General features: G+C 33.9%; 1 protein-coding gene across 1 annotated transcript in view; it reads right to left on the minus strand.

Annotated features, from left to right (window-relative positions):
* Positions 1 to 368: 368 nt before the first annotated feature.
* Positions 369 to 22,028, minus strand: part of SCFD1 (sec1 family domain containing 1) — a 51,003-nt gene continuing 29,343 nt past the window's right edge. The window contains exons 15-25 of the mRNA XM_005479867.3: positions 21,732 to 21,828; positions 18,443 to 18,513; positions 17,456 to 17,535; positions 16,851 to 16,913; positions 15,817 to 15,892; positions 13,606 to 13,659; positions 9,182 to 9,234; positions 6,678 to 6,711; positions 5,320 to 5,385; positions 2,630 to 2,698; positions 369 to 1,698 (exon numbers count right to left, since the gene is read on the minus strand). Of these exons, the coding sequence (XP_005479924.1) occupies positions 1,675 to 1,698; positions 2,630 to 2,698; positions 5,320 to 5,385; positions 6,678 to 6,711; positions 9,182 to 9,234; positions 13,606 to 13,659; positions 15,817 to 15,892; positions 16,851 to 16,913; positions 17,456 to 17,535; positions 18,443 to 18,513; positions 21,732 to 21,828 (687 nt within the window). The 3' untranslated portion in view covers positions 369 to 1,674. The remainder of the gene's footprint in view (positions 1,699 to 2,629; positions 2,699 to 5,319; positions 5,386 to 6,677; positions 6,712 to 9,181; positions 9,235 to 13,605; positions 13,660 to 15,816; positions 15,893 to 16,850; positions 16,914 to 17,455; positions 17,536 to 18,442; positions 18,514 to 21,731; positions 21,829 to 22,028) is intronic.

The following is a 22,028-nucleotide window of genomic DNA, read 5'->3' on the forward strand; positions in this document are numbered from 1 at the left end:
AAAAGCAAATTCTGTAAGCTAAGATTTAGGAGTGCTTCTCGTTCAAGTGAGCAGTGCCAAGATCTGGACAAAAACCAAGTGGCAGATTTCTCCTAAGCTGGTTGTCAGCTGCAAGGTTAAAACTCTCTGCACAGGAAGCACAGTTGAGGAGGGATCATTTCAAGTGCCTGGAACAAACTCCCACAAGAAGTGATAAACACTTTGAATGTAATTTTCTTTTCCTGACACGCTTTGGCCTTGTTTTTGCTAACAAATATAGCACATATATGTGTATATATATATGGAATTAGAATAACAAACTGCATTTGGTAGTGAGCCCTTGCTTATTGAAATCTGGGACAGTGTTCACATGCAACAACTACAATGAACACCATAGTAAATATATTTATTGACTCAGAAAAATTAGAAATATATAGCAGTATTGTGGAGTAGATTACAAACAACACTTAGATAATTAAATAACATTATCACTTTTTGATAACATGGTCTAGATTAAGCATATTATTCTTGTGATACTTTTAAGGAATAGATCAACTGCATTTCTTGTACAGATGTTCTGAAAAGCAATCAAGTTGGGGAAAGGGCATCGTGTTTAGTGCAAAACTAACATTCAACATTGAAAAACAGTGCAAAAAGCACTACTGAAAAATTTACAGTAAGCCAGTAATTCTCACAGTTGGCTAATAAACCACAAGAAATGTTTTCACATTTTGAGTGTGTTAGGCCTTGTTTTGAAGTCATATTATTGCTTCACAGTAGCTATTTCCAGAGAGGAGGTTTCTAAAGACAGACCTCCACCCATAAAAAGAATTTGTTATGTTCTTTGATAAGTAATGATAATTCTCCAAAATTATCATTACCAGTTTCTTTAAACTACTAAACTGCCCCTACTTAATGGAATTGTTAAAAACGGTATTTTAAATATGTGCTGATACAAGTTAAGAGCTGTTTTGTGAGTATGACTTGGGTTCCTCCCAAACATAACAGTCAAAGCAGTTACAATAAAAAGTGCAGAAGAAAATTAAAGATTTCAGTTTTAGTTTGAAACTGACTGTGTTGGCAAGCAATTTTCTCTCAACTTTAAAAGAGAAGTTAAATTTCTGTACCAGAAACTTGTACTGAAGGTATCTTCCAGTACATCTTTCGACCACAATGCAAAGACTGCACAAATCAAATGACATTGCTAAAATAAAAGGGTAAGAACTAGAAGTAGTTCTCTTACACTAAAGCTCTTTGTCTGTGGTCCTGAAAGGCAGTTCTGCTCTTTTGAATTTTGTTAAATACAGATATTCTGGCTTTCAAGAAGAACATAACTCCTAAAGACAGACGACCTTTTCTTAGAGCTATTGCCCTGCTTACTGTATCAGAAACGTACATATAAGAACTTGAAAATGCCATACTTTTCAGCCAGTTCTGTCAAATACCATAGCTAGTACTGCAATAAAAATGCAATAATAGTGAAACTGACCTCCACCAGAAACACAGTAGGTTTTAAGTTTTATTTCTGAAATGCTGATATACACCGTATTAATTACAGATTTTTTTTAAAAGTTATCATATTAATGAAATGGGTTAAAGTTTTAATATAATGACAAAAATAAAGATATGAAGATATCTGAATGTTGTAACAATTCTCTGTTGTCACATTTCCATCCAGGTAATGGTGTTTCAGTTTTATTTCTGGCCAAGTTGGGACAGCTAAACGTGAAGAGAAAAAAGTCATTAGATTGCTAATCTTATTCTTTTAGTCAAACAAACATGCAGTTCATGCAGCAAATATTTCTGTCATATATGCTTTGTTTGTCTCTGAGAACCAAATGTCTTCTGGTGATAGACTATTTAATTCATAACCGCAGAGGAGAAGACCTGAGCTTCAAATTTTTATGAATTTATGAATGAAGCAAAGGTACAGTGTACAGAGTCAAGACAAAAAAAATGTTAATTAAGCTGAATGAGGAGGTAAAAGTCATCAAGTACTATTTGTCTCCTTCAAGTGCAACAACTATAAATGTAGTTCTTTAAAATGTAGCTTTGAATAACAACTTATTCTCATCTTAGTAGGACATCAAACCATGGGAGGCGACAGCTACTGAAGGGCTGCTATTTGCTGACCACCATGAATAATTTTTATTTTGTATTCATATTGGAGTTCTATAGAGAAGTAATGATGTTTTTAACAGCAGAGTTTAGTACAGGTATGGACATCAAGTTCCCAGCAGGCCACTACTTTTATATCTATATATCTGCAGATGTTTATAAACCAGGACAAAAGTGTAAACATCTTGTAACTTGAAAAAGCTGCAAGAAAACCTTAGAAAGAGATACTGTTTGTAAAAGTTCCAAGAACTGGCTCAATTTTTTTCAGTAGGATTAAGACAATTATTATGAAATTGTTTACCTCCATTACCTGTGTGAACTCACATTGATAACAGGCCTTCAACAGCTAATTAAAAAAATTACAACAAAACCCCACTTCAAGCAAATAAAAATAAAATACGTAACATGCATTAATCTTTCACAGATTAATTTGAGTTTTTTTTTGGTAAAAATCCATGGAGATGCAGAGTTATATAAATCAACTTACAGATAAAGTGCAATAAATATCATAGAGGTCATCAAAGTTATCTACCTGTTTTATAAACTGTGTGGCATTAAAAAGTTCACTGCAGCCATAGAGCACATGTTTGCCTTGTTTACCCTAAAAAAGAAAAGTCCATAGGAAATCAGTTGTTTAACAGTGTAGTAGAGGATTAACAAGCAGTACTTTTTAAAGCATCTACAAAGGGAAATTACAGGATCTACTAAATTCTTTTGCACACAACAGTATGCTAGCCTCCTCTTGGAGGCTCCCTATGCCTTGCAATTTTGATGACACATTTTCAGCATGTTGAATTGAACTTGGACAATATATTTATTTTAAGGCACAATCTACCTCAATGGCAGCATAAATATTTGCTTTTTGACATAGTGAAATAGTCTATTCTAGCACAGAACTACAAATAATTAGATTTGAAGGTTTCTCTTAATTCTTCTGCAAAAAAATCCCGGAATGTCAAAGCTGAATGAACATTGCTTCCTGTTTCAGAAAGTTTTCAAATACTTTCTCTGTGCTTTCAGGAGCAAACTGGCAAAACAGATAGTGCTTAGAAAAATAAAGCCATGAATAAAATCTCTGTGGTATCTGCTTGCAAGAACGGAGCTGTTGATTTTTCTCTTTTTTATTCTGGAGGAAGACTGATTGAATTTGAGAATAATTAATAAGCTACATCTGTGGAAACAACAGATGCTGAAAGTCTACCACATGGAAAAGCAAATTTTGTTGGATAAGACTAAGTGTCACCTGGGAGAGGCACACAGGTTTTCAGGTGGTGGGAGGGAGAATAAAGGTTTTCATTAACCTTTCTTGTTTTTTCAAGAGCAAAGGGCTAAGTGGAATAAAGGTGAGGGAGTCTTCCCCCTTGGGAGGTCTTCTCCCACTGCTCAAGTACACAGTCTGAAACATAGAGCAAACTTCAGCTGTGACATTGCAGTCACAACTGTGACAACCGTGATGAAAAACCTCTGTTCACAGGCTCCAGAAGAAGAAAGAGTATTTTCAACTTCCAACTCTCCATAAGATCTAACATTATCATTTCCATAGTTTTCAGTTTCTTCTGTTTGACAAATGACCTCCTGTTTGCGCTCTTACTCCTGTCAAACTTCAGCTTGCTGACAATTTGTATGAAGTGCTGAGTGTTTAATCTGTCATCACACCAGTGCCCTGTATATACACACACAGAGCAAACCTCAGCTCTGTCAGCATGCAGTTACAATCAGGCAAGTGAACTAACCTCTAGGGGAATCAGAAGATTTTTTTTAATAGGAAGTAACACATAGTCATCCTCTTGGGCATCTTTTGGATTGATATAGTAGCTAAAGAGGCTTTGGGTAGACTAAGGAGCAAGCTAAACGTTTGCCAATACACTCTGCCACAGGCAGATGCTTCACTGAATTTGTTATTGAGGACAGTGATGAGTGCTAAGCCAAATCTAAATGATTTCTTTAATTTACATTTCTCTTCCAATCCTTTCCTCTATCCAGACCAGCTCTGTTTCAAAATGGCTGCCTGTCAGAGGGACAAACTCAGCACACACATTCTGACTTTGCATTCTTCAAAATTTACCTGGACATCAAACTCTCCAGTGCTTTGTAGAATAACTGGTTTTCAATGACTAATGCTCCATATCTACTCTTATGTGTGAAAAGCCTCAATCCAGGCTACCAGAGGGCAGGACAACTGTACCACAACAAGGTTAAGATCAGGAAGAAAGAATGGTGTGCTGCTGCTATTAAATAATTTATTACCTTCCTCAGAATTTTACTAAGGTTACTTTGGCATTTTTTTTTTAATTCCTGGAAAGTGCTTGAATATGACTCCTGCCTCCCAGGAACTGTAATGATTTAGTTATTTTTCTCCATCCACTGATTTTTGGTATACATGTGTTCTGCTAGTCTGACCAGTTGGAACCAGAGAAATTAAATTTGTTACACCAGCATTACATAGTTGATTATGTATTTTCTTACTTGAGAATATGACACCTTTTATGATTTCTACACAGAATTAAATGATGCAGTTTAACAAGAACGAGCTTCTACTAACTCAGTAGGGAAAACTTCTAACTGGGGGTAAGTAATAAATGCTTAGATACTGGTGCCAATCTGATATTTGCTTTAACAGATAGCATAGTATTTGCATTATGTTGGTTTCTGAAACAACATGCTTTATGCACAACTAGGATTGTCATACAATAAAATGGTGTTATCCGCAGGCCTGAGTTTAAACTGACTCCATATTGCAAAACTGCATACAAAAAAGCACTAGGGTATCTCTTTTGCAAGATTTATGAAAACTAGAGAATTCTCAGCAGTTCCTTACTTTCAAGGTTATGATATGCTACAGCTGCTTTATTTAACACCAGCACATGAAAACTACTAACACAACTCTGAAACAGGTTAATTCAGTTTGCTACATCTGCTGACAGTTTTCAAGCACGTTGGTGTGTATGAACACAAAATAAAAGAGAATGCAGTTTATTTACTCAGCTCTAAAAGGCAACATGAGCAAAATCCCAGAAACAGTAAGTCTTTGTTGGTCTGAATTAGCAACCCACAATTTCTACTGATTTCTTACATTCCTTTTTTCCCAGACTCTGTATAGAATAAGGATGTTAAGGCTAAATTCATAGACTTTGTCTTCTAAATACTAAATATTACAGAAAACATGCTCTATCTGGTTTCTATCAGTAAGTTAAGGACTACAACTGACAGAAGTACACATACCTTTATGTAGTCAATAAGATTTTGATATTCAATATAGTTGCCTCCTCCAACTACAAACACTATGGCCTAAAAGGCAACAGACATATTATTAGAGTATGCATTCAAATTCTTGAAATTTCAGTAGTGATATACCAGATAATTAAACCTACAACAAAAATCATCACAATCACACTGTGGTCTTATAGGAAACTGGATACAGAACCACTGCTTCCTATCTGAAAGGAAGTATCTGAAGTTTTGGTAGGATGCAGAATAGCAAGCTGAGAGCTTTTAACATGTCACTCTCTTCTATTAAGACATACTCATACATATACAGTTTCAACATGTTCCTTTTCTTGTCCAGAGATGTCTCCAATGACCAGAGAAAGTGTTAAAGTCTTCATGGATGTTTATCTGGGCCATAAATAAAGTACTTCTATCATAAAGAAATACACCTTTTTATCATTTTTTCCTTCCCACCTACTACTGGTAATAATTTCTAATATTACAGGTAAAAGCCATCAGTATTTTCTGGGCAGTGTTTAAAGTAGAATTCATGTCTAGAAAAAGGAGACTTAATGGTTGTATTATTATTTTTAGCATTCATTATCCAAAATTGTTTGATCATACTATATGAATTTTATAGACTTTATCTTATTACTGACATTTTTGGTATGACCATCTGTAGCCATATTTATATATATCTATATATATATATATAGATATATAGATATATAGATATATAGATATAGATATATCTATGATACTACATGGTATTTCTTTTGTTCCTGAGGATAATTAGGATATTTCACGAGAAATAGGAAACATTCGTATATTGCCAAGGTAAATACTTTGCTTATGAAACTTTGCAGTAATCAGGTAAGATTTTTTCTATTTGTAAACATTTACACAGAAAAATACTGAAAGTTACAGGCATTTGTATGAAATGGTAACATTCATTATTTTGTTTTTTTTTTTCTTTAACTGCAGAGCCTCCTTAATGTAGTCACTTACATCAATGCTGTTGTTTAAGGCTGGACAAAGGATGAACTCTAGAGAACATTCTGAAAATCTGGTCTAAAAATGGGGGACTTAAATTGCTCACTCAATTATGATATTAGTAAATCCCTGTAACTATCTTCCAGAAAACTTTCTACTTTTTTTTCTCCAGTATTAGTTAATACTTACATAGTCCTATGAAGATGAAAAGCTTCAGAATAACAGCTAATTATAATTAATACTAGATATAATTAGTCTAAGTGCTTTTTTGTAAATAAGACCTCTCATTTTCTTAATCAGGATCATCAAAAATGACTGCACTTCAGGATTTTTTTATTTTTAACACATGAGCATTGAAAAATAATTTCTACGTGACTTACCTCCTGGAATGGATTTTTATTTCTTGGAACTGAACTAGAAAAAATACAGCACAGATTTCATTACACATTAATAGAAATATGCACAATAAGCATCATGTACCCATCATATGAATGGACTACTATATACTATTAGACAAAAATGTAAGAACAATAACTGCCTTTCCATTTGTTATGGAAAATCATTCATTCTACAGAACTGAATACATGAGAAAATAGGAATTTTACTTCATAATTTCTAATGTTGCTGTTTGAATAATAAACTTTATGACAACAATTCTTCTACAGTTTAAAAGTTCTAACTACAGTTAGCTAGGAGCAAATAAAATGAGTTAAAAGATGACCAGCATTAGTACAACTCAAGGCACCTAGAATTCCTACCTCCTGGCATCTTAGCTAGGTAAGGCAGTCAGTTTGCAGTGCCTGCACACACTTACTGATGCTTCCAAATCTCAAAACCAGCTATGCAACATCATAATGACAAAGGGAGGAAGAAGGAAATTACAAGTTTGGCTGGTACAGACTCCTTCACTTGAATACAATGACAGGTAGCAGGTGGAGGGGGAGAAACCTCTTTTCCTGCATCACCTTGGAGCTTCAGGGGAAGGGGAAAGTGAAGAAAAAGCTGTGAAGGGTCAGTCTGCTCTCCTGCCTTTGCTCACACACTACCACTGCCCTCCTGCCCTGTACTGGCCTGCAGCCCCAGCAAGTCAAACACATCTTATGTTCTAAAACCACTGCACATTCCCCTTCAAGTCACCTTTTCCCTTATTTCAAGACCTTTTCTCTGAGTGACCAAGAACAACTGAGTCAACACAGATTCCAGTGTATCAGAAAAATAGGTTTTAAAATGGAATGGCTGTCTCTAATGTGTTGCCTTGTCTGTCAGGAATACTACAGACTTCCCATAAGTAGAACTGTAACCCCAATTCTCTCATGTTTTGAGTATGATACAACAAATCCACACACATCTTGTGTCATCCTTTCAGAGGACAAAGCCTGATCATACTTGAAGTAGGCTTTACACAGGACAGAAAGACACTGTTTTCCAAGGACTGAATAACAGCAATGCAGTTATTACTCTATTTAGAACAGAAAGTAAGTAGAAATGTCAATATTTCTTAAAATGGGAGATTAGAAAATAAAATCAGTAACTTTTAAATTAAATCCATTAATTATATTATTTTATATCACAATTCTGTCAAGAAAACTAACATGTTTTTATTGTCTACAAAATATTTGAAGGGAGAATTAGGCAAACTACTGCCTGAGTTCTGCTATCATGCCCAAGTATGATTTAAGGAACATAACTTGAGTTTACGTACAAATCCCAAACCAGAAATTAAAAGTTATTCCCTATGATGACTATTGTAGATACACAGAATGCCACATTTATGAACTGCTGTAAATGAATAATTCTATATTGTTTAAAGCAATGTAAGAACTATACAGAGAGGGCAGAAAATGAAAAAAACCCTTCTGCTTGAGTAAAACAAATCTTTACACTTTTGCACAAAATCCACCAAAAACACTATAAAAGCATCACTAATAAGTGACAGCTGAAATCAAAATGAAACATAATACAATAGTGCTTTTTCTCTTTGATAATTTCAAAATTTGCTTATCTTTGAAATTTTATAATCTGTAATACTTTTCAATAAAACATAAAAATAATTTGACATTTATGTCCTTTTACTTTTCATGTTTCAAGAACAAAGTAGAGACAGAATTTTCATGCAAATAACTAAAACCAAGCCTGAATTTACTTTATCCACACTGATCCTGTAATAAAGTGGTGCAATCAAATGACATTATTGTTTTCCCACAGGTTCAATGACAGCTATTCTTCGAAAGAATATCAAAATTAGGTATCTTCTCTGTTGCCAGGATATTAGATTAGGTGAGACTATCAGACAATTATTAGTTAAAGATACAAAGCAAAAATTAAGATTTATAAACTTCTGATGTAACTCCTCTTCCTCTCTTTTGCTGGCAAAATAAACTATATCCAAGCCTCCCTTCATATACACATGAACATAAAATGTGCATAACATAAACAAAAATAAATGCAGTCAAATTTAATTTTTTTTCAAACTTAGTAACAAATTACTAAAGAAGGGTTGTATTAAAATCAGAATTGTAACTGTTTAAAAAGTGACAAGGAAATTTTGGTGCACTATCCAATGACTATTTAACAGTGCAAACTCACAAAGTTTCTAAGAAACCAAGCAGTACAACTGTGAAGAACCCTAACACTTATTATTGCTAAATATTAATGCACATTCCTGTGACTAATGTACACGTTAGCACTTATTTTTTAGATTTTTTTTGCAGTGTTATAAAAATTTATCTGATCGATCCAAGTTCCCACTTGTAAATTCCTTCAAGACCAACTGTCTTGACTTAGAATTAATGATCAAAATAATTACTTGTAGTCAGCAAGCAAAATAAAACAGATTTCTTAAGTTAGTCTTTTCATGGAGTAAAAGGAAAGAAGCAAAACTCACCTGTCACTGCCTCGCAGCATCTTGGGGTCAAAGTACCGGTAGTCATCTGTCTCCTATTAAAAATATGTTTTTATCTCAAAAGATTGGAATTTTGGCTAATGAATTTTTGCTTGTATCTATGACATTAAACATTGTTCAAACCAGTATCATTTCCCATCACATCATTCAACGTTAATTGTGGTGTCTACTAGTATTTAAAAAGTTTGTATATAACTGAACCAGTACAGAATAAACAATAGTGAGAAGCTATGAAGGGAGCTATTGAGCTTTTTATTTCTGGTTCATCTAAAATTGACTATCACACACTTTCCAAAAAATACACTGGTTGCATAATGAATCCCAACAGAAAGATGACATGCAGAAAGAAAAATTGTTACCAGCTTTAGAGGAACACTGATGGTTAGTAACAAACACGAACATTTTCCAGGTTACGGAGATCTGCTATTGATTTAACATTATAAAACAAAACACTTCTGTGGCAATGAGTGCTAAGGACAAGACAGATCAAAATCTGCTACTGGTATGTAACTTATCCTTCTCATGTCATGATTTATGACTGCTATTAAACCAAAATTAAGCTCTTGAAGAAGAAATGAGTTCCACAAAATTTGAAAAGTTTGACTCTCTAAACTACAGAAAAAAATTTTCTTCACACAGAACACTGAGGCACTTCCAATATTTTTATTGGCAACAAGTAGGATTTTTGCCAATTATTATGGATGAAAAACAGGACTTCTTAGTAACTTCTTCTGACAACTTCTTGGCTTTCTCCTGTTTCTATACTACATTTTCATCCAGGTACTGTTAAGTTTAGTTTGTTGATAAACTGCATGCAGAACTACAATTTATCTGTGTGCTTACATGCAAAAACCTCGGAATTCTGCTTATTCTGTAGAGCAGAAAAAATACTTGAGTAGTAGACAAATTATCTGGGGAATTTACTAGAACTCACATAGCATAACTACCTCTAATATAAAAAAGTATTTAATATACATGCGGTGGTTACACACACACAAAATAAATCTATTTGATATTACAAACTTTTATATAATTAGATAAAATAATCCTGCAGCTTGGCTTTTAAAAAGAAAATAATTTAGATCTAATTTCCCACTGAATCTCTGTAAAATGCTTTTATATGCTCCACTGGGAATTTCAACTGCTGGAGTCTGCCAGCATTCATGATTTTGCAGCTTCATACCTAAAGGTGGTATAGTGACTCTGGGGTAAAGAGAGCTGGGAATGGACAGATATTGATAGACTAAAACTGAGAGGTATTTGAGAAATCTTTACCTGGGATAAAGAGTTTAACTTTCTCTGCTTATTAGAGGGAATTACAGATTAATGACAGAACTAAAAATCAGAGTTAATAAACATATTACAAACATTTACTCCTGAATGTTTTACTGCTGTGTTTTTTCACTGTGGGCTTGTGTAAGTAGACACAAAGAGAGTGGCAAAGCAATAGAAATGTGATAACCTAGGGATTTTCCATTGTTGCTGTTTAAATACACTATTCCTGCTGAAATCAGTGCTGAGAGTGCAGGGAAAAGAAAGCATAGTAGATTTTATTTTCTTTAACATACAGCAACTCTGCCAAGAAAAACAAGTGTATAGCACTTTCCTTACATACAACTGAATTTGTGACTTCTCTAAGCAATTTCAGAAGAAAATAAATACTTCGGAATGTATAAACTTAGTTTCCAATATTTCAAATAAAATGGAAAAAGATGCATGGAAATGTCATTGATTTTCAGTCTGTATTTTTTTTTTCTGCAGAATCTAACAGGACCAATTTGGATTAGAATTCTTCTTTGTAATGCATGAAAGGTATATCCTAAGTCTGAAAGGCAGCATATCTGCTGAAAGGGACAGTATTAACCAAAATACAGTTTCATTAATATATATCACAAATAAGAGCTATCTACTTAAGTCAATACAAATGTACACACTGTATTGACAGAGGCTTAACCACTTTGTAAAGGTTCACTTTTCAAATATTTTCCCCACTCAATAATCGAATCATTTTCTACAAGATCCTTAGAAGGATCTCCATAACTCTGTAGTAAATCATGGTCAGTTTCGCAGATATGAATTAAAAGTTGTGTATACTTTTGTTTGTTAATGAAGATTCAATGTTTTAATCAACCTCTATTTCAAGCAACTATGTTTTAGTTTTATGAACAGAATATTCCTTTATTAAAATACGACCTTAAAAGAAATGGCCTAAAAGTGTGCTTTTAACAATAAATATTATTTAAAATACTCACAAGTAACTGATTACTTTTAAGTCATCAAGGAATGTTTCTGAATATGTTTTTCAAGAAATGGTGTAGCTATAGTTAAACAATCTAGAAAAATTTAAAAAGTTACAAGATAGTAACTTAACGTAACTTAGATCTTACGGCCCATAAAATCTGTTCTAGCTGCTCTTGCTTCTGAAAAACTTGAAAAGCATGGGTGGCATGGGCTTATTTGTCCTTGCCAGAGAGAAAAAAAGAAACAGCAGAGACAAGCAACACACAAAGTGATTTACAGACTACTCCACAGAGTTTTGCACAGGATATCATTCTAAATAGGTTGAAGATTTCAACTGACAATAATATATATTGAATGTTTTTGGTACAACTTGTATGCACATTTCATATATTTCCTTTATTGCTGCAGTTAATATCTAGAAAATAAATGATTTACATTCATTGTACATAATTATTTGACTTCTCAATAATCTACTCTAATTTTGCATTACACCTTTTATCAGTATGTACACTTCATACATTGATTACTGTGGTTAATACGATTTCTTGAATTATAAAGGAGACTTTTTTCAGTGTTGTAAAAAATAAAATAGTGAACTTTTTTCCTCTCCCTTTGTGTTTTGCCTGCAGTGCAATACTTTTCTATTCTGGGAAATAGAAAATGATCCCACACATCAGAAGATGAACAGAAGCCACAATGGTGTATTTCCACACATTGACCTTTTCCAGATACAATTTCACTTCTGTTGATAGTACAGCAAGTCTAAACACATTCCACAATGACTCTCTGGCTTCCTTTCTTGAGCTCAAACTTACTCCAAACTTGCTGTCAGTTCTCCTGCAGGTTAGGAGAATCAGCCTTTAGGGATTGCCTGGTCTCCTATGACTTGAAAAGTGGGACTCCCTGTTTTGTGCCATGAGTATCACTGTCTGCCATGGGAGTGGAGCAAGAAGCTGCTGACTGACAGATTGGCCCAAATGCTGATTTTTTAAATGAGAAGATCAATATTTTCTCCAAATTATCAAAGTGCTGGTAGCTGTTTTCTACTAAGTAAATGTGAAAAAATCAAGTCAGAAAAGAAACCTCATATGACTTGTAAACTTTTCTCAATCAACTCCTAAATTTGTAGCCTAAAGAAACTAAGGTTTATTTAAAAAAAAAAAAATGGTTTAATTTTTCACCTTCTTGTAAGTTCTCTACAGTTTTAATTTCAGCTTTCTATGGTAAGTGTTCTGGGTGACATCTGCTGGTTGACTAAATGAAGTTAGCCCTGTACATCTTTTCCAAGTCTTTCAAACAGGAACAACAATCCACTAACTCTGGAAACAGTGTCAGTTCCTTTGCTTGTTAAGAGAAAGCAAATTATCTTAGATTAGCTAAGAATCACGACATATATCATCTATGAAGTACAGTTTAAGAAAAGAAAGGATTACTTGCATGTTGATAATTTTCATATTTTACCATTATTTTTCTCTCTGTACATACAGTTACTACATGCAGGTGAAAGTGGACTAAGAAGAATGTTTTGAATCTACTAACCAGGCCTACTTTTAATTGTAAGTTCTAGCAAATGCCTTGACTGTGTAGCTAACACACAAGCAATTAAAAAATTTTTAACATTTAAATTTAAAATATCTGAGTAAATTTTCACAGAAACAAGGCAAGAAGAGGAATTTTCTGACAAAAACCACCTCTGCTTGTAAGAAGAATGACTGAATCAGTAGTAAAATATTTTCCTATACATAGCAAAGTTTAAAGATGTGGGAGATGTAATTTTCCCTAATACAACTCTCTCTAAATATTTCACTTCTGAAATTGTGCTCTTTTAAAAAACAAACACTTTGATGCAAAGAAAATTTTAGTCTACAGCTTAATGTAGAAATTTAGGAGCAACAGAAGCTTAGTATAACACAAGTGTAATAGAAGCTCAGAATAGGAAAAATCTAAAAAATATTGGTTCCAATAAGACACGATAAATTGTCATTGTTTAGACTACTAAAATGAAAGAGGTCTTACAAAACAGTTATGAAAATGGTGCTATTCTTGAAATACAGCATGATTGGATTTTTTCTATCATGAAAAAAATTAGCCTTAGCATGTGACATATCACAGACTCCAGATTTCATTTGCTCCACCTCTCTCTATAGGAAGGCAATTGTACTCACAGGGTTTGACTTCATCTCCATAAGGTTGTCCAAAATACGTGTGACTGGCAGATTCTGTAAAACATAATGTGAAACTGATGGAATGCTAAAAAGCTTACTAAGAACTATTCCCAGGCACATCATTACTTATGGAAGAGTTTACAGAGCATCTGAAATACTATTTTAAACAGTTTCCTCTTATGCTTTGTTAAGGTTAAGCTTATTTATTATCACCTAAATTACTTTTCTGTAAAAATTGCAAACATCTGAGGTGCATATAGCTGGGGGATAAAGGTAAGACATAAAGTGCAAAAAAGATGTGAAGACAGGAACAGAGTTGTATTTAGGTACTACCAACATATGCAGATGTGATCAAATATGAATTCTTATTAAAAAATATGTTGCAGTTAAGGAAAGAATTTTAAAGCTGATACTGATAATGGTGATTCTAAAAAAGAACTAATGTTGTCAAAGAAATGGGTAAAAAAAGCAACCCTGGCAACAAATTTTTGGATGACCTGCAAAGGAATAAACTGAGGTGAAATTCAAGATTACTGTTCCTTATTTAACACAGGAAATGTCAGCTGGAAAAAAGATCAGAATATTAAGGAGTTAAACTACTGCAGTTATAGTAAACTGAGGGTGAGTTTACATAGCAACAATATTGGAAATGAGTCTTGTTGACAGAATGTATCAAAAGAGGACATTCCAAAGGATGAGCTACATATTACACTGGAAAATTGATGTGAATCCCTGAATTACTGAAAGAAAAATAAAAAGTTAACTTTAACAGAAATACCACAGACCTACATCAGGCTAACAAATATGAGGAAGAAAGGCTTCTCATCTTGCTAGCCTAAAATACTTGGAGAAGAAATTAAAAGCCAGAACGGCACATCCTGAAAACAAAGCAAATTGGCTTTTTGCTCCCTCAGAAGGCAAAACAAGGCAAGCCAGTTTGTACAGAATAATATTAACTCTTTAAAGCCACACATTTAAAGAAATTACAAAATGTTTAATGCAAGGAGAGGAGGAAGTCTCCTGGAGACTATACTTGTTTTCTATTATTATAAGTAACGGTTTATCTGTAGAATTCTCTATAAAATATAACACACAGGCAAGCTGCATATTTAAATTTTCCTCAATCATATATCATGATATACCACTGAGTTGTAACTCTGCAATGCAGCTTATCATTCTAGTCATAGTGAAATTCCTGCAGAATTAGCTTCATTAACTGCCCTACAAACCTGAGACCCCAATTTTAAACTTTTCTGTAATAGCTGATACCTTTCATGTATAAATTATGTGTATAACAGGCTGAATAAACAAACAATGACAATGATATGATTAAGTAGGTCAAAAGGATAAACCTTTAGTTAAGATTTCATTTTATTTAGTTCTAATACATTGTATTTCTAATTTGAATTCTGACTCTTCAACTGAATTATAATATGATGAATGATCTTATATTTCAGAAATCTTCATGTGAAAACTACAGAACTAAGACTTTAAACCATAAATTAATATTTATTTATTGCCATCTGATGAAATTACATATTGGAAAAATAATGTAGAGAAGGAGGTTTCTGGGAACCACAATTCAACATTCCAGCTACAAGTTACACAATCAGTTTCTTTTTTTTTGTGCTATTGTTTGTTTTCTTTGGGAGGATGTATATTTCATGCAAGTGAAATATATGCTCAGAAAATTTTACAAAGTTAAGTTAATATTTGAAGGTGGTCATGTCATTATAAACATATTTGTATTTTCATGCACATTACAAGATCATAGTTGCTGTACATTACACTCACATGGGAAAAAGAGATGCTTTGAATTGTAAGTAAACAGAGAACTAACACTTTCAGCCTTTTTATCACTCTAAAATAGATTAACTTAATGCATGTAGTTCTAAGTAAAGATACAGATAGTTATATTTTTTTGTTTATGAAGGGCTAGTCTACTTTAACTATTCCACAGCTGATTCTTTTAATAATGCTGAAATCAGTCTTAATTGCTACAAAGAGGTCTTCAAAGAAAATGTGAATTATTCCTTACTTATTTGATATCTGGAAGTTACAAAGGGATAGATCTATCCATAAGCAGAGATTTCTGTTTACTTTTTTCACGGCACAATGAATTTTTATTAATACGACAAAGGTACTGAAATTTGTTTCTCCAAATGTTCACAGTACTCATGATAGATTTTCTAATTGTTTTTTTAAACTTACTTGTTGCTTCAGTACCAAGTTCTTCACTCCTTCCATTACAAACTGTGATCCTGTATTCATAACACGTGAAAACAGACTGAAAAAACAAAATGAAGATGATGTATGAGTTCTTTTTAATTTGTATTCTTAAGCTTTATACTGACATCCAATTCCCAATGAAATCAATAGGACCTAATTACCAAGTAATTCAGTTTGTCATAAAATATATTCTTCAAATCACATGGCAATCACATGTATGGGAATACACTTGTAATCTACCAGACAGATCCTCACCTATCAATGGGAGCTTTGGATTTAATCCACTGAACAGCTTATTCTACACCCAATGACCAGGGTTAACAGAGAGGCTGAGCGTGTTCAACAACCCAAAGAGCATTTTCCCAAGAGAAACAGCACCAGAATCCTCTCTAACCATACTATGCCAAGATTCCTTACAACAGGGACAGGGCATTCCCGAAAGTGAAGCTGGTAATGAGGACTGAAATCCTCTGAAGAATGGGAAGATCCTACTCCTATATCCTTACTGGATATATGTAACTTTAGCACAGTAATTTTTTTTCTCATGTCTTGAAATAAATAACTACACCTTTCAACAAGTCAGATATCCAGTCCAGGACATTCCAGAGTGTCCTTGCACCCCTGACAGTCTCCAAACCCAAGACAGAAATTATTTTGACTATACAGGGCTGTTTTTATCTTCTGCCACTGACTACTTAGGGCTCAAAGTGATAGCTGTCACAGATCCAGTTCCTGCTGCTGAATTCCTCTCCTGTGAGAGTGCATTTAATGGGCAGGTGCAGAGGGCACTGTATTAAGATAGTTTGTGAATTTAGTCCCAGATCCTTTTATTTTCCTCTCTTCGTGTACTATGCTGTTAAGGGGAGATGAGTGCTTGTAATTGTCTGTAACTTAAAAATTTTACAAATAGGGAGATGTTTTGTTCTGGGCCTTGTAGAATGCTAACCACACTTTCAGCACTACTAAAATAGGATAAAAGAACCCAAAGGCTTACAAAAAATTAATCAAAAGCATACCCCAAAGGTTTAGGTGTAGCGTTTCCATAGCTGGTTGGAGCTGAAGCCATCTTAGTGAAAGCTCTGTGAAAGCAGGGATAGAAATCAAATATTTATCTAAGGCACATACTTCTGCAGAATGTTCCACTCCAGTCATCTGAAAGTGAAAAAACTGCTGCACTTTGAACTCTTTCATGAAGTAACTATTTATTATATGCATCTCTCTTGCCTACAAATACAATAGGAATTAGATTCTATAGTTAAAGACAAGTATTTCATTTAAATACCATGTAAAACTACAATAACTGATACCCAACATGACTCCCTGGTACAAACTAAAAAAAAACTTTGAGGTCTGAACTAGCACAACTTTTCAATTAATTCAGTAAGTTGTTTCTATCCTGGATCATTAAGGGCATGTCACGTTCTATAGCATTCTGGCACTACTGGAGCTTAGTTTTAAATTAAGATTTGCATGTATTACCAGAACAGTAACAGTAAAAACTTATACCAAATGAATATTTAAGGATAATTTACAATTGAAGAGAACACATAATTCCTGAATACAATGCTAGGTTCTATATTAACCAGTGAGCCTCATATAGAAGAAAAAAGAATTTACTTACTTCCATTGTTTTATGTAGCTCAAGGGAGCAAGATTACAACCTGCATCCATCAATGCTTTTTTATACTGTTCCAAGTCAATCTGAAATCATAAAGTGGAGAATTACAAAAGGTTGAAGCTACTCTTAACTCCATGTACAAAGACAAGATATCCTTATCTAAATATTAAGTAAGTAGTGCAAAGTTATAGCATTGGCCCAACTTAAAAAGTAATTATGAATCTTAACTCCATTTCCTACCAAGTACAGAAATGCAACTTGAAATTAAATTTGCCATGAGCAGATCCCATTAACATGAACAGTATTTGTGGAATTAAATCCTGTGCGCTTTCAGATATGGAACAATATTTATACTAGCACCAACAGAATGCTGGTTTCTGTACAATGTCAAAACAGTAAAAACTAAACAAAGAGGAGCTAATATACATTAATACAAATACTTTTTATTTGCCTAACCTAAACATTTTTTGCATCATATAATGTTTCTATAGTGTAAGACTTTTTCTTGAACTCAATCATCCTAAGTTCAAAAGAAATATGAAGAAATTGTTTCCTGAATTACTCAGATATTGGCAGATGCATTTCTCCTTCATACTACTGCTAGTCAACTGACTCAATCATTCTTGAATATATGAAGTGAAACAAGTCATATTTTTGTTTGCTTTACCTACTTCTTTGAGTAGTGGAGCAGAGTAATAGAAAACATGCTAAGATGTGTCTTGCAGTAACTCTCATCTAAATATATCAGAATATAATATTCCTTCTTACTAGTCATTCATATCCTTTGTAATGGTGGCTAAAGCTTTGTGAGCAGATTTCCTGGCAATAAGAAAAAATTTATTTTGTCTTATTTTTTTTGTCTTACTAAAGTTTTAGAATTTCCTGAGCACTTCATACCCTTTGCAAAGACACAGAAATATCTGCTTAGTGCTGAAATGAAAATCCTTTGTGGTAGAATCTGGTGTTGGAAGCTGTAAAGAACATAGGTACCTCTGAAGGTGCCTGAGCTGAGCTTATGTAATAGATGAGAAATAATCGCATTTTGTCTTCAGGAGTTCCTGCTGCAGTAAGAAAGAAAAAAAAAGAATTATAAACTACAATTGTAACTATGCTACTACATTAACTGCCCTTCAGCAGCCATACATATGAATATGATGATAAATGTTATTGATAACCATGTGTATAATGGCAGACAATTTTATTAAGAGTTGGGTTAGATGTGCTTATTCTTTCTGCAAGTTTTACACTTCCCCCTTTTGTCTCTAGTAAATATTATTCTTCATATAACATACTAAATAAATTGCGTAGAGAAATTATGACTTATGTGGAGTTTGCAAATGTTATCTGGAAGTAGGTCCATGAAAAAGGAGACTAAAGAAAAATCATAGAAGTAAAAGCCACAGCATATTATTTTTTAGCTCTACAACTTGCTTACACAGCTCTACGGTTCACTGTACTGAAATACCTGAGGACTGCAAAAGCACTTATTTGAACCTCTGGTCAGGAAAAAAACCCGTGAACTTCCAACTTGCCTTCAGAAAGGATTTGACCTCCTAAATCCTCTTTTGTTGGAGAAAAACACTTCCCATTCTTGGGAAGCATTATTCATATGCAATCAAAATTCATCTCTAGAGATCAAAAGGTTGATGTAGCCATTACTTAGAGTATAAATGATTACATCAGATTTTGAAGACTTTTTTATTTTTCTAGATGAGAATCACTGTGAGTAAAAACAATAGTTTCAAATGAAGTTTTCAGAAGAACAACTTCTCAAAACAAACATTTCCAATTAAAATTCATTATAAAAGCCTAATACTTTCAGTACAATATTTTATAAGACTGCACTTTCTTGTACTTGTGGGTAAGAAAATGACTTTTTTTCCTGTTTTTCTTTTTCTGTATTGTTTGTTTTGGGCTGTTTTCCCCTACTATGGAATGTGGATTATGTCAGCAGGAGACCATCTGACCTAATCTGCAACTTTTATTTATAAGTGAGCATATATTTAGTCTGGCAGAAGTTAAGAGTAAGCACTGTCATAATGAGCATTTATAACTTGGTACAATCTTCTCAAAGTAGGTTTTACTAACCTTTACCAAATACCAGTAAGTTAGAAGATCAAGAACTGAAGAAACTTTGTATTATCAATACCAAAAGCCAGCTTTCAAGGTACAGATCCACCTGGAATTCACTTGGGCAAAAAAAGCTGTGATAAACAGCTGAAAGACTCAGGTCAATTGCCTGCCAAATATCCACTACTTTTTTCTAGACTACCATCTGTGACAACACAGAGAGGCAAACTGCTCAACATTCTGAAGAAAACCTAACTTGGCACAACTAGAATGGACCACCTTTATACTCATTTGAAAACTCTGAAGGCAGCCCCTAGCTTCCATTTTATCCCTTCTCCAGGGTATGGTAATACCCACTACAGTGGGAGGCAGCTGACAGAGCCAACAGAGGGTAGATGAGCACAACCCAGTAACAAATGGAGGCTGAAGCCTGCAGCTCTTTAGTGGTCACACCTAAGTGCTTTCATCAAGAGCTCTGAAGACAAATATCCCCACACATTATGCCAATAAATAATCCACCAGAAGCACAGGAAGACTTGATGTATTATTCCTTAAAAATGTTTTTTGATGGTATTTCTCAGTGAATCACACAATATGAGGCTGGACAGTTTAACAAGACAGCATGCCTGGAAATAATCACCATGGTTTAGCTTAAATCTTTTTCTTACATAAACTTAAACCTAGACAATGAATATAAAATGCCAACATAATACTGTGAAAACCTAGCTTATGAATACTTAGCTTATAAAGAAAAACTCTAGCTTATGAATCTAATCTTTCTCTTGTAAAAAACCCAGGAACCTTGCCAATAGGAATGTTGGTAAGATACATCAGGCTTGGAAAACAATTTGCTCTACACTGAACTCTAAAAAGGCATAAAAATGTGGATTCAAGTAAGAAGTAATTGTATTGATGCTTAATAAAAGTACAGATTATACATATTCTTATTTGCTTCAAATAAAAAATGAATGTACTGAATTACAGACTGATGTCTGACATTAGATTTTCTGAAAGCTTATTAGTTTCTAGACTTGACCTATTATGAGATCTTAAAATTTTAGCTCAGATTTCTACCAACTGTGCACTATTTCTCCTACTGCCCTTTGATTATACAGCATGAACACTATTAAAAGACTTTTGCAGAATGTCAGCAGGATGTACATATATTCTTTCTACAAATATGAATCATTATACAAACTCCAAGCAGGCATTAAGCTCAGTATGTAGCTGTAAGACAACACACATAATCATGCAGTAACAAAACGTTTTCTTGAAAAGCACACTGGAAAAAAATCAGGAACCCTGGGTCTCTAAATGCTTGAGGTTTGCCAACATAATTGCCAGTATGCAGACAAGTCAGAGATCCTAATTTAAGTTTTACAATTTTGCTCTGCACGTTATTTTCTTCCAGCCAGCTGGTATCAGATCATACTGAAATCTGTCAGAGTGTTTTGACACACATCAGGCTGTGACAGATTGAAAGAAGAGTTGATGCTCAAAAAGTACAAAAAGCTGAGAAGTCATTTGGGTCAGCCCTTCAGAGGAAGACCCCCAGTGACTCTGGCTAACAGAGAACCCGAGCACCCCTGGTGTGCAATGCTCTGATATGTCTGACCCCTCTCTGACACAGAAGCTGGGATTGCCTGCTCGTGCTCTTACATGGTCAAAACAGACACGGCACAGCTGAATCAACACGTGCAAAGCTTCAGGTGAGTCCAGTGAACTGGCCAATACACCTTGTGTCTCCTCTCTCCACTTGTCCCATTCATCTCTTTCCTCACACAAGCAGGAGCTACCTACATTACAGTCCCCTGATCTGGTCAAATTCTATGATGTTTTCATTGTGCTCGTGAGGTATGTATATGTTATAAAACATGCAGGAGGATTTTAAAGAATTACTATTGTTCAGACCACAGAATGCCATGCTACACTACTAAATACTGCAAAAGCACAAAAAATAAAATATATTGACCTTCAAAAATAAGGGGTTAGGATAGGATTTTAGTAGAGCTGCAGAAGTAGCTAATATTTTGGATATTACTCAACTGAAGCATTAAACTCTCTAGACTGCTACTGAAAATCAATCAAAAGCTGCTTTTGTTAAAAATCTTGCACAGGTTGCTCTTTACCAACCCTGAAATCCAAGCAGGTATAGATTTATTGGATAGCTTAACAAACTTTATACCAAGTTCAGATTTATAGTACTCACCATCTGGGTCAGAAATCATGTCCAGAAGAGATTTATCCAGAGTGGATTTGCTCATTATTTTTTCCTCATATTCAAAATACACATCCAGCTTTCGACTCTGTTTAAGAGTAAGTGTTAGGGTTAACATCTTAAAATTGCGAAAGAATATTTATTTTCTCTTTCAAGAAGGATGCAGTTTAAGTTAAAAATACAGTTTTAAAAATTTTATTTTTAAATACATTATCAGTAAAAGTAACTAATGCTTGTATTATAATATGCTTTTATTAACTCTCAGAAAGTTGATGTGTATTTAATTAT

Source organism: Zonotrichia albicollis, chromosome 6 (assembly GCF_047830755.1).
Source record: "Zonotrichia albicollis isolate bZonAlb1 chromosome 6, bZonAlb1.hap1, whole genome shotgun sequence".
Lineage (NCBI taxonomy): Eukaryota > Metazoa > Chordata > Aves > Passeriformes > Passerellidae > Zonotrichia > Zonotrichia albicollis.